The following is a 16,774-nucleotide window of genomic DNA, read 5'->3' on the forward strand; positions in this document are numbered from 1 at the left end:
ACATATAAATCCATGTTTCCGAATTCGTTCAATGGGCGAAATAAGTAAGAAAACTGAATGTTTTGATTTAACTACTTGACTAACTAACATCTCATTGCTTAAAAGATGCAAGTGAAGGTAAAAAGGAAAAAAAAAAAAAAAAAAAAAAAAAACTACTCTATCTAGCAGTTTTAATTTGAATTTACCCGTCATAATCTACGAAGTTAAATTCTCTATAAAAATAAAAATGTGTACGATATGGTGAACATATTGAAAGTAAGTGGTTGTGGCCGCAGTGCCTCCTGAAACATGATTTAATACAGAGCTGACCATTTGTTTGTTATGACTATTTGTTTTGACTTTTGAGTGAATAACATATGTAAATACTTTTATTATATTATAACAATATTTTTATAAGTACAAGCTTCTTTTAAATACTTTTTCTAAAGTATTATGGTTATTTAAATAACTCTCTTTAGTGATGAAATTTGAATATATTTATTGGAATAACTCATATTTTATCGTTTTCCTCTGGACATCTTGACACATCACAGTATTCACTGATTAAATAAATGTTTATTTTTTTTTTAATTTTTTTGAAAAGTTAAAATGTTTAATTATTTAATGGGAGTTGATATTTTCAAACAAGTTTTTGATAAATCGACTCATATTTACTAAACTGTCCTTAATGACATAATATACAAATTTTTTACTACAATTTATTGAATGTACATAATTGAAAAGTATAAACAAAAATGTGGATTTTTTTAAAAAATAGTAATTTTTTTAAAGAGACTTGCAAAAATGAAAAAATCAGATTTTTTGTTACAAAAATGGTAAAACCGAAGTTTGAAACTTCGGTTTTGCCAAATCCAAAGTTTCAAACTTCAGATTTGTTTTTTTCTTTTTTTTACAAAAAAATTAAAAAAATAATAAAAAAGCAAAACCGAAGTTTCAAACTTCGGTTTTTCTTTTTTATTATTTTTTTTATTTTTTATTTTTGTCAAACCAAACTAGCCGTCTTCTTTGACCATTTTCATTTCCTGCCCCAAATGCCAACTTACAAAATAAACTCTCTACGTGTCAAATTTTATTTATTTATTTTAAAATTGAAGTTAAAATAATATCTGAGTACTATAGCTCCTATTATTGTTCCGATAATGATGAGTACGATAGCTCCTATTATTAATTATATTTATATTTATATGTTATATTTATTATTATAACCTTCAAATTTGTGGGATTTAAACATGGAATAACATTAAAAATCATATACAGTAGTAATATTTTAAGACTTCGTTACAATAGATTAAAAAGCTCTTTAATTTGTTCTTAGTTTAAGTTAAGTATTAAAGATTACCCATTCAATCCATTGGGAGATAGAATGCAACCAAAATGAAAATAATAATAATAATAATAATAATAATAATAATAATAATAATAATAATAATAATAATAATAATAAAAAAGTAAAACCGAAGTTTCAAACTTCGGTTTCGCTTTTTTTATTATTATTTTTTTATTTTTTTGTAAAAAAAAAAAAATCCGAAGTTCCAAACTTCGGGTTTTGACCAAAACCGAACTTTGGAACTTCAGTTTTACCATTTTCGAAACGATTTTGATAATTTTTCCATTTTTGCAAGTCTCTTTAAAAAAATTACTATTTTAAAAAAAATCCAAAAATGTGTGCATCTATTAAAAATTAGTTTTGAAAATATCACCTCTCTTATTTGATAAAAAAAAATGAATAAATTTCATTGCTTGCAACTTGCAACAAGTCAAACCGCTTATAAATGTTACGAGTAATATGTAATGCAATGTATTTCTGTTTTCATCATTTCTTAAGTTAATTAACTTTATCTTATATATTATTTTAACTTCCAGTCCTTAACAACATGAAAATTAACTACATAAAAATTCCAAACAAGACGTGATTTTTTCTAATCAAAAGAAACAAAAATTACAATCATCAAGTGTTCCTAAATCCTAATATACTACTACCCCGTTACGGGGTATTTAATATAACTAAATCTAAAATCCGCCACCCAATAGTGAAAACGGATACCCCGGCGGCTGTCTACCATCCCGCTCCGGCGATAACCCTACGGAGTAATCTACATTTACACGTGGCGTATTTGACGTTAGTGATGGTGATGACTGCCAAAACGGTTCATTCCCATAATAACCTTCCGGCGACGAAGCCGCCCATTCTCCAAACTGGTTCGCCGTTGAAGACGGCGACGGTGATTGCGACGGCGGAGGAATTAAAACTCGTTGTCTTTTTTTATCCACCAATCGTTTTGAACGTTGGTTTTTTTCGTGCATCATACGTGGCAGTATGTCCGGGTCTTCCGCTACTTTATGTAATAACGCCATCATTTGTTCGGGGCGTCTTTCGGTTGCTTCGAGTCTCTTGTTCATTTCGATCACTTCTTGTTCTAATGTTTTTTGTTTGTGTTTTAATTTAGTAATTTCGATTGCCATTTCGTCTTCATCGTCATCTTGAGAGAAATTCGAATTGTTACGAATGTAACTTTGTTTCTTTCTTCCTATATTTTTTAGTAAATGTGTTTGTCCTCGTAAAAACCACTCGTTTGCGAATTCCCATCGATCCGGATCCACTTTCCTGAATCCCTGAAATTTTAGTACAATTTTCAAATTTGTTAAATTGCGTTTTCAAAATGCAAACAAATAGCATTTTTGAGGTGAAGTATTTAAATTGGACGGAATATATACATATTGTTCATTCTCATACTTAAAACGTCATCTCAATCGGCCAATGGCCTTTTGATTAGACATATAAAATTTACTTATACTTATTTAGAATAAAGGTATTAATTTAATACAATATTCTGTAAAAATCATTTTCAGGCTGGACATCATGAGCCGGGGAGGACTTAGGCTTAAGCAAAGTTCTTTGATCAAACGTTGAATAAAATTGATTCTTTTTTATAAGGTAAACATATAAACAGTTTTAAATAAGGTATGGAAACTTTTTAACTTATAACAACATTACTCAATTTTCTTGTAACGAGTACGGGTAAATAAGATGTAGACAATAATATTATTAAGGAAATACATTAAGAATGAATTTCAAGAGCAACAGAAAACTTGGTAAATCAAAAATTAAAATTGGATGCTTACATAAGTATTCAATTGACGAACAAAGCTTGAAAAATTGTTGTGTTTGAAATAGGCCGGCAACATATGTTGGGAGAAATCGAGTGGTTCGACCACGATGAAGCTATTATTAGCGACACCCCAACGGATGTAAACATCTAAAGATGGATCGTTGACCATTTGATATGTTTTGAGGACAAAAGGTGCGATAATATCGTTAGATTCCATTGTTTGTGTTTGAGTTTGAAAGAAAATGGATTGAGGAGTGAGTGTTTATATATAAACAGGAAATTCAATTCAAGAAGTAGTTTAAGTTAAGGGTGAAAGCATGGCTGTCACGGATGTGGGGCCGGAAATAGTGGGGTGGGCCCGGTTGTTTAGATATTTTTGGCAGGTTTAAACACGCGCTAAAAATGAGAGTATCTGAGGTTTAATTCATTACTATAAATTTCCACCTCACTATTTAACAGAATTTTAAGCTCATATAAGAAAAATATAAAAACAGTTTATTTATATTGAAATGGATGACTTATTCATATTTCAAAATCTAATATTACCCCCAAGAATTCATAATAGTGTATTTTTTATATATATTGTTTTTCACTTATAATACTGTCTCTTTCCAACGAAAATGGAAAAATTAAATTATAAAAACATTTTCAATTAGAAAGTTGAATCTAGTATTGATTTGGAGTGTAAAAAATGTGTACCTTCTTGCCTTTTCAATAAAATATATGGTATCAAATTAAGAAATGATGATTATTTAAACATTTGTAAATGAACACGTAGCCATATACTTTGGTGCCAGATATTCGCTTTTGATTACATTAAATAAATATTAAGGTGTTTAAGGGTTTATTTTAAGTTTATGAAAACATATCTAAATCACTCATGCAAATATGTAACTATTCATGGATACTAATAAGATCAGGCAGTTTAATTTATTAATTTTAAAGTGCTTAATAACTAAGAAAAAAAATAGCTAGGTGGTTTGGATGTGGAAGGACGTGATTTGATAGTGCATTAATTAATTATTCAACATTTAGTATATACATATATTTTAAATCGAAAAACTCATTTGTCTCATGTATATAATTTACAAATATTTAATTAATTCCACTAAAAAAAATCAATTATTGAGAAACTTAAATGTACTAGTTAAATGACATGTGAATTTACGAGTTTATGAAATAATACAAGGTTGAACATACTATTGTGAAGAATACTTATTAAACAATTGAGAAAAATAACCAATACGTTGAAATTTATAAAATGTATATATCAAATAATTATAACGAAAACGTACCACAAATATTTTGTTTGGAACATATGCATTCGAAATAGTTAAAGATAAACTACAAATATATTGATGTACTTAACTTGGACAGAATAAATCAACTACCTTAGCATACATATGTAACATAATTAATCTCGTAATACGAACCTATATTTATTTAAGAATTAAATATTTATAGTTTTAGTTAAAATTATAATAATAATAATAATAATAATAATAAATAATAATAAAGTTTGCTTAAGAATTAAATATTTATATTTTTAATAAAAATTATTAATAATAACAAATGCCTCTTGAAATATCTTTAAAAATTAAAATGCAATTATTGAATGAATGTTGTACAATATGCTTCAAAATTTGTATATGTGTTCATGGGATGGTACAATTTATTTAAAGATTGTACATATGATCGGATGAATGTTTTATCATAAGGTTGTACATAATTATTGAGTTATTGTACATATAGTGTTCTACCATAAGGTTGTACATAACACTTATCATATTGTACATTTGTTTAACATGTTTTAATTTTTATTAAATATAATTAGTTACTTTAATGACATCATTATAAATGTCCTAGAAATTTTCTTTTATTTTTGAATTAATTTTAAGCTTGGTAATTGTTTTTTTATGACATCATTAAATTAGAGATTTAATAGATATCATAGATCATAGATCATAGATGTATACTCTCAAGGCTTTTGAATAACTTTCTAACCCTTAACACAACCAATTATCCTTGTTATCCTTGTACTTTATAAATTTATGCATAAAAAAGTAATATCTTGATGAAATAAATTAACAGGCTACTAAATATCACATATATGTTGAAATGATAGTATTTTTTTTATTTTATTTTTTGGGAATAGCTGAAAATATATATTAAAAGCTAGGAAGAAGTTAGAAAATTACAAAGACAAAAGAGGATCTTGTAATCATACATTCCAATTAAGATTAGCTTTCTTATAACGAGATGAAAGCCAATCAAAAGAGGATAAGACAATCGAATCTAAAATGTAACACTTCTTGAATTTTGAGGGGTCAAAAGTGCTTGCGTTTCTGAAACGCCAAAGAGTCCAAAGGGTTGCATAACAAACTTCCAAGATAAAAACTTCCACCTGGTTATGACTAGCAGACAAGATCCATTGCCACATATCTTCAATCGATTGCCAAATGGGAAGATTGATGCCAATCCACGAAGCAATATATGACCAAACATTTGAGGCAATCTCACAATCAAAGAATACATGAGGCGGATCTTCAATATGAGATGAACAAGAAGAACACATCAAATTCGGGATTACCACACCTTTATCGAGCAAATTACATTTATCTGGAAACCTGTTACAAAGAGAACGCTACATGAAAACATTAATGTTAGGTGGAACAACCTTACACCAATGCGTAGGACTAGAACCCATTGTCGATTGATCAAAGTATTTCCGAAACTCATTAACAGTGAAAATGCCATTTGGAAGCGATGAACAGACCCAAGCATCAATAGAAGATGAAAAAATGACAGGATCAATAGCAGTTTGTGTCACACCCCCAAATAGGGCCAGGGGTATTTGTGACCATTCATATCATAACACAGTTGTATAACGAGAACGACTCTATATGAGACATTTTGAAATAAACCTTTATTAATAAAACAGCAGAAGCATTAAGAGTGTTTACATCAAATCCAAACTGAAATAGTAATAGTTTTAAAATGCAAAGTAAATGTAATGAAATGAAGACTCCATGCAGCAGCATTCAATTCATCAAGTAGCAGTCATAGCAATCATCTTATTCGTCACCTGAGACAAAATATGCTTAAAGTATCAACCAAAAAGGTTGAATGAAGTTCATAGGTTTATATAATATGCATTAGACCACAAGATTTAGTTTAAGGTTGATTGATACCAAATATATCAATCTAAAAGCGTTGCTGTAGTTTGTAATATCGTGAATAAACAAAAGTTACCCCGTGACACTTGTTATTCATGTCGTTGAATCATTATTATGTAGCCAAAGACCAACGGTTAACTGACTAGAGATGTCACTCTCAGTAGCGCTACTCATAATAACTAAGCTTGCATCTTATTCCTCAACAATTAACGATATTACGGCAGGGATTTAGCATGACAAAGCACGTATATAGCATACAAGTTTGAGTACTTGTGTCTAACGTGTAAAACAGTTATAAAAGTTGCGCATGTATTCTCAGCCCAAAAATATATATAAAAAGGGAGCTATGAAAACTCACCTTAAATAGCAGTTGAAGTATTCCACGCAAGAAAGGAAAGTAAAGGAAGTAAGTGACCGGGATATCAACCTAGAGGTATAACGTTCGATCAGTAAATGTCTAATAGACCAAGTGTATGTTTATTAATATAATGAATTATATTAATAGTGACAGTCCAAAATAGGAAGGTTTTAACTTATGGAAAGTTTATAAGTTCAGGTTATATTCATTAGTAAGACGTTGTACAACTTTACTCAAACTTCGTTGCTGATAGTGCTCCAAATAAACATATATTTAGGCGCAATATCCTTCCAATATGTAAAGCTTTTAGTTGCAATTGTTCTATTTTTATGTAATAATCGTTTAAATAAATAAGTGTGAAGACAAAAGACAGAATCGACGATTTGAAGATGCAAATGACCAAAAAGCTAAAAAGTACAAAGTACAATCCAAGCGGTTCAATTTATTGATGAGAAACGCCTAAAATGACAAAAGTACAAGCCGCAAAACGCAAAGTACAAGATATCTAAGCGTACGAAAAGGCGTTCGAAAATTCGGAACTGAGACATAAACCGAGCATCAACGTACAACTCAACAGAGTTAAAATTACAAGTTAACTATGCACAAGAATATAATATAATATATATATAATTATATGAAATTATATATTATTATATTATATATTATAATATTCAGCAGCACACGTTTAACTCAATTTGGTGAGCTGGAATCCGAAGCTCCGCACTCGCAGAGCTATAAGGCACAAAAGTACCGCACTCGCAGAGCTGTACAGTTCAAAGTGGGCCTATAAAAGCTCACGCATTCTGCTAGAATTCTGCATCCCTTTTTCACTCAATCTCTCTATCTATATACGATATATATATTTATATTTATAATATTAAAGTTTAATTTAATATTAATAATAATTTGGGTTATTGTAAGAAATGTTTTACGGGTTTTAAAGTCGGAGTTCTGTCCGTGTAACGCTACGCGATTAATAACCACTGTAAGCTATGTTCTTCCTTTTTAAATTAATGTCTCGTAACTAAGTTATTATTATGCTTATTTGAGCCGAAGTAATCGTGATGTTGGACTAAATATTTAAGACGGGGTTATTGGATTTTGTACCATAATTCGGGTTTGGACAAAAGACCGACACTTGTGGACATTGGACTATGAACTATTAATAGATGGAGGGTATTGTCTAATCGAATGACAACTCATTAGAATCTGTCGAACCTATCTTCAAATTAGTTAATCAAATAATTATTAAATGATTATGCATGTCCTATTTAGTGACGTTTATACGACATCTTTTACGATCATTTAATTAATTATTCGGGTTGGGTAATTGATTACTCAAACTGATCAAGTGGGTAAATTAATGTTCATATCTTATTAAAACAGGAGTGGATTACATACAAGGGTAATTGGTGTAATTGTTAACAAAGTATTAAAACCTTGGATTACACGCAGTCGATAACCTGGTGTAATTATTAACAAAGTATTAAAACCTTGTTACAGTTCGAATCCCTAATTAGTTGGAATATTTGACTTCGGGAGTAAGGTTAATTTGACGAGCATTTTATAATTATGACCGATGGACTATTATGGACAAAAACCAAATAGGTATCAAATAAATCAGGACAAAGGACAATTAACCCGGGTAACAATTAATTAAAATTGAAATGTCAAACATCATGATTACGGAAGTTTAAATAAGCATAATACTTTTATTTCATATTTCATCGTACCTTTATTTACTGTCATCTTAATTACTGCAATTTACTTTATCGCAATTTAAATTCTGTCATTTATATTATCGTCATTTATCTTTACGCTTTATTTAAAATCGATAAACCGGTCATTAAACGGTAAAACCCCTCTTTTATATATTATTACTATATATAATTATATACATTTTATATAAATATAGTTGTTGAAAATATAGTACGTATTCAATAGCTCCATGTGGAACGAACCGGACTTACTAAAAACTACACTACTCTACGATTAGGTACACTGCCTATAGTGTTGTAGCAAGATTTAAGTATATCCCATCTATATAAATAAATAAATAAAACTTGTGTAAATTGTATCGTATTTCAAAATAAAAATAATACTATTTCGTACCACACCTCGCATAACATCAAGTATTTTGGCGCCGCTGCCAGGGAGTCGAAAGCGAAACGCTATATAAAAAACAAATTAAGCTATTTTTGTAAAAATATATTTATATAAGTTTTAAATATTAAAAAAAAATCAAAATCAAAATCAAAAATATATATATATTTATATTTTTAAATTAAAAAGTTTTTATTTATTTTTTTAGTTACAAAAACTAATAAGTAATTTTTGTTAAAATATAAGTTTTACTTAAATTATATTTTCTAAAAACTAAAATCAAAAAAAGAAAATAAAAATCAAATCAAATCAAAATAAAAAATATATATATGTGTGTATATATATATATATATATATATATATATATATATATATATATATATATATATATATATATATATATATATATATCTGAACCTGCACGAATTTGAACCTGCCATCATCTGAGCCTGCATAGCTCTGCAGTCGCGGAGCTCTTCTCTTACAGAATACCGCAGTCGCGGAGCAGACTCAGACTGCAACATTTGACTGCATTAATTATGAATTTAGGGTTTTAATTAATTATAATTATTATTATTAAACCTAATTAGGGTTTTAATTTAATATATTTAGTTTAGTTTAATTATAATTTGTGATTATTAGTTTTAATTATATTTATAAATTAATACTTTATAAAATAATAATATAAAAATAATATTTTTATAAAAATAAGTAATCTTATCATTTTTTTTTAATTGTATATTTTTAAATATTTGTACATTTTTCGTTCGTAATTAGTTTTAAACTTAGTTTTTGCCGTAGTTATTTTATATTTCTAGATTTTTAGGCTTTTCCGTAAAATCCCTTAAGTGCTTTTTCTTTAGATTAAGATTTAGGCGCTTTAATCTACTGATCAAAGGCTGTAAGGGCAGGCTGAATTTTACGACGTCACTTATCGCCTTAGTTTTAAATAAATTTTAGTGCCTTTTTAAGTAATTGTCGTTTTCCGTTTAAGCTTTAATACCTTTAGACGCAATCTTTAATTTTTAGTTTTTAGACTTTTAAGTTTCGACGTTTTTCTTTCTTATTTTTATTTTTCGACATTTTTCGACGCACTCTTTTTCTTTCTCATTTCTACGCCCTAGTTTTTAGGACATAGATTTTTATCTTCTTTAAATTTCGACGAAAAATTAGTTTAAGCGGTTAAATTGACTGACATCCAAAATTTTCTGCTTCGTAGTAATAGTTGGATTTGTTAGTAGCTGAGTTGTGGATTTTCTGACTTAAAGGATCCTGGCTCCCTGCTGCATCTTTTGGCTATTCGAAACGTGGGCAAAAGCAGAAAAGTCTATTAATTTGATAACTTATATAATTTCTAATAGGATATTCAGTGAATGCACCGAGCAAAACGTTCACCACCTTTCATACGTTCACCACCTGTAACTCGATCAAGACATCTAGCCAATATTGTCGCTGTTGATTTTTCTTTAGAATTATCATCAAGTCGACCAAGTATTCAAATTCAAATTTTCGATAATCCATTTTTTGAACCCGATTTCACAATCGAGAACCCGGAGGATATTCAAGGACAATTCTAAGATCCAGAACCACTAATCATTCCTCCTGAACCACAAACCGTTAAATCAAAATCCTCTAGTGATTCGTATTTAACAAATTCAATTTTGGAAGTAACGAAACCTCTAAGTATGGAAGACCGAATGAGAGCCACACGCACGGGCCAAGGTCACACCATTATTAAGCCAGATGTTAATGCGCCAGATTATGAAATCAAAGGACAAATCCTACACATGGTAACTAATCAATGCCAATATAGTGGTACGCCAAAAAGAAGATCCAAACGAACATCTTCGAACATTTAATAGGATCTGTAATCTATTCAAAATCAGAGAAGTTGAGGATGAACAGATCTATCTCATGTTGTTTCCCTGGACTTTAAAAGGAGAAGCCAAAGATTGGTTGGAATCGTTACCTGAAGGAGCGATTGACACATGGGATGTTTTAGTTGAAAATTTTCTTAAAAGATTCTTTCCGGCATCCAAAGCCGTGAGACTTCAAGGAGAAATTGTTACTTTCGCGCAAAAGCCAAATGAAACATTATATGAGGCGTGGACAAGATTCAGAAAGTTGTTGAGAGGATGTCCTCAACACGGTTTAGACACTTATCAAATAGTGCAAATATTCTACCAAGGATGCGATGTTGCTACACGAAAAGACATCGACATAGCAGCTGGTGGTTCCATTATGAAGAAAACCGCAACTGAAGCTCACAAAATTATTAATAACACAGCCTCCCACTCGCATGAGTGGCATCAGGAAAAAGATATTTTTTATTCATCTAAAGCGGCTAGAGCCGATTCTAGCCATGACTTTGATTCTGTTTCCACAAAAATAGATGCTTTTGAAAGACGAATGAAAAAGATGAATAAAGATATTCACGCAATACGAATCAGTTGTGAGGAATGCGGTGGACCACACTTAACGATAGATTGTAACATCGAGTAAACGATGGAACAACGTGAGAATGTTTCCTACATGAATCAAAGGCCGGGAAATAATTATCAAAATAATTATCAACCGCCAAGGTCAAACTTTAATCGAAATCAAAACATTCTTTACAATCCAAATGGACCCAACAATAACTCGTACAACCAATAAGGTTCGAATAACCAACCAACTCAAAACAACACTTTCAATCAACAAAGACCTGGCTTGTATAAACCACCACAACAAACCGAAGAGAAAAAGTCAAATCTGGAAGAAATGATGGCAAAGCTAATGGAATCTCAAACACAATTTATTACATCTCAAACCCAAACAAATGAGAGGTTTGATCAGTCATTAAGAACTCAACAAACTTCCATTTTGAATCTAGAAAAACACGTAGGTACTCTTGCTAGCATGATGAGTGAGAGGGAACAAGGAAAACTACCTAGTAATACTGAAGTAAATCCTCGGAATGAAAATGTTAATATGGTGTCAACAAATTCTGAAAAATCAGCACTAGAAGATGGGAAGGTTTTAGATATGAGTAACAATGAAAAAGTTACACCACCACCACTCGAGTATGTAAAGCCAGTAGTGGCACCATACAGACCACCCATCCCGTTTTCAAGAAAAGGAGTTGAGTATGAGCAAGTAATAGGTAATAAAGTTTGTGACACCTCTGGAAAGATGATATTGCTCAATAACATTATATATATCTATCGCAATATCGTATAAAATACTCTCGAATCAAGGTTAATGAAAGCATTTCTACAAGTGATACGCCAAGATATGCAAATTTGTATCGGAGAGTGATTTATAAAGAGTTTTGATGATTTATGACCATGGTTGATCCCGATACAAGTTAAGGTCTAATTAGTGTTCTAAAATGGTAAAACAAAGCTTCAAATGTGTTAGGCTTCGTCCAAATGAAAGGAAATCACAAAGAAAACGAGACAGTACCTTTCAGTACATCGGGACGCCGTCCTGAGCTTTGGGACGCCGTCCAGCCTTTTAATCTGGGACGCCGTCCGGATATATGGGACGCCGTCCAACCCTTTACAACGGGATTGAAGACCAGTTTTAGAGAGTACGAACCAGAGAATACAGAGACGAATTTTGGGAGCAATATTGGAGAACTCCAAGCTCTTGGAAGAGGCTCAACATCAAGGCATCAAAGATCAAAACCTTCTTCATCCAAGAACTCATTGTTCTTGTAGGTTATTTCTTGTTCTAAAGCAATGATTTCCATTGATAATCTGATTTGTATGTTGTCTGTTACCATGATTGTTGGCTAGTTTCTATAATGTTTGTCTAGATTAATAACAGAGGTATTGGATGTAATCCTATTGATTGTATGTACTATGTGTGAAAGATTGAAGCTTGAATTAAAGAACCATGCTTATTGATGTTTAATCATTTGTATCTAGTTAATTGATATGTTGTTGATAAAGAGAACTCTTGTTGATGTATCTTATTGATTTACAATCAACTTGTCTTAGATTGATTGTTTACTAAACCGGACCAAGGGGGTAAATTAGATCAATACGATTAAACGATATAGGAATGAATTGTGTAGAGCGAACGCAAAGACAATTGTTATTTAAGTCTTTGATCTTGCTAATCAACTAGTCACAAACGAAAAGGTCTAGGTAATAGGGAACCCTCACTTAGTACTTCTAGTTTGAGTACTCGCTAAAGAGAACTCTTTGCGGGTCGATTCAGGTGATTAGCATATATCATAGTTATTTGATTACAAACACGAGAACTATAGAGAAAAGGGAACCCTTGATCTTGTAATTATGTTTGCGTGTTTATTTAAGAGAACTTTTAGTAAACCTATTAGATAACTTACACACATAATCATTCAATCAGGCCTTAATAGCAAAACTTACATCTAATACCGAGGGTAAAATATCTAGATGAACATTTCATCTCTTTGATTCAAATCAAACTATCTTACTTGTTTTCTTTGCACTTGTTTTCATTATAAACTTAAAAGACCAAAAATATTGTTTTTACTTTTTAACCTTTTTTGATTTGGCTAAATCGTTAAATAGCCACAAAAATATAAAACTTGTACCTTTAAGTTTCATTTACTTAGTTAATCATAATATAGTTTCTAATTCTAGTTTGGCTAATACAACTGTCCTTGGAACGATACACGGAACTAAACCATTATTTATACTACTACACGATCGGGTACACTGCCCGTTAGTGTGTAACAGTCTTTTTAACCGGTATTTTTCCATACAATAATTTATATACCTGATTTCGCACATCAAGTTTTTGGCGCCGCTGCCGGGGAGAGTTTTGTTTCAAAATAGAATTATTGACTAATTTGTGATTAAGTAGTTTCTTAATTATTTTAAATTATTAATAGTCTTTGAATTTTAGACTTATAGAATCGATGCATTTAATAGTTTTGTTAGTTGTGTGATTGACAGATTTTAGGTTGCATATGCCACATACCCGAAGTTCAGATTCTTCATTACTTACACCGCTTACGGAACCTGATAGAAAGCTTGGTAGGATCCCGAAAGAAGTACTTGAACTTTTTGAATCTTCATCAAAACAGGAAACTTTTGATACAGAATCAAGTACAACCAAGCCGAGGTATTCTGAATTTGGTGATCCCGTTCCTCCTCCAAAATTTGAAATGGAAGGAGAAGCAAGACCGGTGGTACCAAGACAATCAATGGCGGCCAAGATGAAGGCAACCCGAACCGGACAAGGTAGTGCCATTACTCCACCCACTGGTGAGGTAAATTTTGAAATAAAAGGACCTATTCTTCAAATGATTAATAACAGGTGTCAATTTGGTGGTGGTCTGAATGAAGATGCAAACGAACATATTCGTCTTTTTCAAGAGATATGTCTTCTTTTCAAACTTAAACCAGAAACTGACCAGGCCATATTTTTAAGACTTTTCCCATGGACACTCCACGGGGAAGCACGAAGTTGGTTGGATTCATTGGCCGAGGCTACGATAGAAACTTGGGATGGTATGTTGGAAAAATTTCTTAAGAAATATTTTCCAGCTTCTAAGTCCGCGAGACTCCAACACGAAATTACCCAATTCTGTCAAAAGCCGATGGAAACCTTGTACGAAGCATGGAATCGATTTTCCAAAATTCTAAGAGGTTGTCCAAACCATGGTTTGGATACCTTTCCAAAAGTCCAAATTTTTTACAAGGGTTGTGATGTTGCAACCCGAATTTCCATTGATCAAGCGTCCGGAGGTTCACTCATGGACAAAACTGAGCAAGAGGCTTATGAGATTATCGAGAAGCTAGCCAATTATTCTCATGAGTGGCATCAAGAACGACCAAATACTTGTAATGCTCAAGTCCAAAGCGCCGGTGCTTATGATGACCTTAGTTCCCTAAGTGTGAAAATATACGGTGTTGCTCGAAACATGGACAAAATCACCAAGGAAATTTATAGTATGAAAGTAGGTTGTGAATACTGTGGTGGACTCCATTTAGGGAAAGATTGTGATGCCGGTCTAACAATGGCTCAAAAAGAAGAAGTGGCTTTCATAAACCAAAGAAATAATAATCAATTTCAAGGAAGAGCCCAGTTTAACCGAAACTTTAACAACCCCTACAACCCTCAAGGTTAAAATTCCAATTACCAACACGGGTCAAGTAGTGGGTACCAACAACAAACTCTGGGTTTTTATCAAAAACCCCAACAGGAAGAAAAAAAGTCAAATTTGGAGAGTATGTTGGAAAAGTTGATTGCCTCACAAACCCAGCTTGTTACAAACATAAATCAAACGAACGAAAAAAATGAACACCAATTTAGGAACCAACAAGCCTCAATTCAAAATTTGGAGAAGCAAATGAGTGGTTTAGCTAGTTTACTTAGTGAGAGGAAACCAGGAAGTTTACCGGGCTATACCAATAAGAACCCCTGAAATGAGCACGCCAATGTTATTACCACACAGAATGGTTTAGCATACGATGCTCCAAGAATGCCCGAAAATTCTGATTTCAGCGTTCCGTTGAACTGAAATGATGAACCGGTTAAGGAGCCGGAACAAGTGGTTGAAAAGGAAGAATGGGAGAAACCCGTAGTAAAACCATATCAACCACCGCTCCCATACCCAAGAAAGCAACAACAAGAAAGGCTAGAGGCCGAAAGGTTAAAATTCCTAGATATGTTTAAACAAATTAACATAAATATGTCTTTCATTGATGTAATCTCAGGTATGCCCAAGTATGCAAAGTTCTTAAAAGACTTACTTACTAATCGGAAAAAAATGGAGGAACTTTCATCCGTCACCATGAATGCTAATTGTTCCGCAATTTTGATGAACAAAATACCAAAGAAGTTAGCAGATCCTGGAAGTTTTACCATACCATGTCTCCTAGGAGATTTGGAATGCATTAAAGCATTAGCGGATTTAGGGGCTAGCATTAATTTGATGCCTTATTCATTATATGTTAAGCTAGACCCCGGGGTACTAAAACCAACCTGAATGGCAATTCAACTAGCGGACCGCTCTGTTAAATTCTCTCGTGGAATTTTAGAGAATATGTTAGTAAAAGTGGGTACCCTAGTATTTCCAGCCGATTTTGTAATTTTGGACATGGAGGAGGACACACGTGTGCCTCTTATATTGGGTCAACCTTTTCTCAATACCGCTAGAGCTATGATAGATGTTCATGGGCAGAAATTGACCCTTAGCATTGAGGATATTAAAGTCACCTTTTCCGTTGACCATGCCCTGCAATACTCCGAGTCTACTGATGATCAATGTTATTATTTGCAAACCGTAGACACATATTCAGAGTTGTTGCAGGAATTTCCAGAATTGCAAGGTTCGGGAGAATGCATTTTTGTGGAAGGTGATGAAGAGAACATGGTGGACGAAGTGGAGATGTTGACCGCTTTGATGGCTAACGGTTATGAGCCAAATGATGAAGAATACAGAAAGTTGGATTTAAAAAATGAGTACCGATGTAAAACATCGATTGAAGAACCTCCCGTTTTGGAACTGAAGCCATTTCCAAGTCACTTGGAATATGCTTACCTTCAAGAGGATTCTACTCTCCCGGTTATCATTTCATCCGAACTCTCTGTAAGTGAGAAGTCTAAACTTGTTTCCATGTTAAAAGCCCATAAACCGGCTCTAGCGTGGAAAATTCATGACATCAAGGGTATAAGTCCCTCTTATTGTACGCATAAGATTTTAATGGAAGATAACTATAAGCCATGTGTGCAAAGACAAAGGCGACTGAACCCTAATATGCAAGAAGTCATTAAAAAGGAGATTGTCAAACTCCTTGATGCAGGTCTTATTTACCCAATTTCGGATAGTCCCTGGGTGAGTCCGGTCCAATGTGTACCCAAAAAGGGTGGCATGACTGTTATCACCAACGAAAACGATCAATTAATTTCCACTAGAACTGTCACGGGTTGTAGGGTATGTATTGATTACAGAAAATTAAATGATGCTACCCGAAAAGACCATTTTCCCCTTCCTTACATTGATCAAATGTTGGAAAGGTTGGCAGGAAAGAATTTTTATTGTTTTC

At 32.2% G+C, this 16,774-nt stretch overlaps 2 protein-coding genes and 1 non-coding gene across 3 annotated transcripts; all 3 read right to left on the bottom strand.

Annotated features, from left to right (window-relative positions):
- Positions 1–1,911: 1,911 nt before the first annotated feature.
- LOC139872708 (heat stress transcription factor C-1-like) lies at positions 1,912–3,349 on the bottom strand. The gene is made up of 2 exons (XM_071860635.1): positions 3,124–3,349; positions 1,912–2,613 (listed from the first exon to the last, which is right to left on the bottom strand). The coding sequence occupies exons 1-2, from the start codon at positions 3,325–3,327 to the stop codon at positions 2,011–2,013; spliced, it is 807 nt and encodes a 268-aa protein (XP_071716736.1). The 5' UTR covers positions 3,328–3,349; the 3' UTR covers positions 1,912–2,010.
- Positions 3,350–5,331: 1,982 nt separating this feature from the next.
- On the bottom strand, positions 5,332–5,849 carry LOC139871467 (uncharacterized). The gene is made up of 2 exons (XM_071859177.1): positions 5,788–5,849; positions 5,332–5,737 (listed from the first exon to the last, which is right to left on the bottom strand). The coding sequence occupies exons 1-2, from the start codon at positions 5,847–5,849 to the stop codon at positions 5,332–5,334; spliced, it is 468 nt and encodes a 155-aa protein (XP_071715278.1).
- A 4,944-nt stretch (positions 5,850–10,793) lies between these two features.
- On the bottom strand, positions 10,794–10,900 carry LOC139873933 (small nucleolar RNA R71). Its single transcript, XR_011767643.1, has one exon. It is a non-coding gene; the product is annotated as a small nucleolar RNA R71 (small nucleolar RNA).
- Between the last annotated feature and the right edge of the window lie 5,874 nt (positions 10,901–16,774).

Source organism: Rutidosis leptorrhynchoides, chromosome 10 (assembly GCF_046630445.1).
Source record: "Rutidosis leptorrhynchoides isolate AG116_Rl617_1_P2 chromosome 10, CSIRO_AGI_Rlap_v1, whole genome shotgun sequence".
NCBI lineage: Eukaryota > Viridiplantae > Streptophyta > Magnoliopsida > Asterales > Asteraceae > Rutidosis > Rutidosis leptorrhynchoides.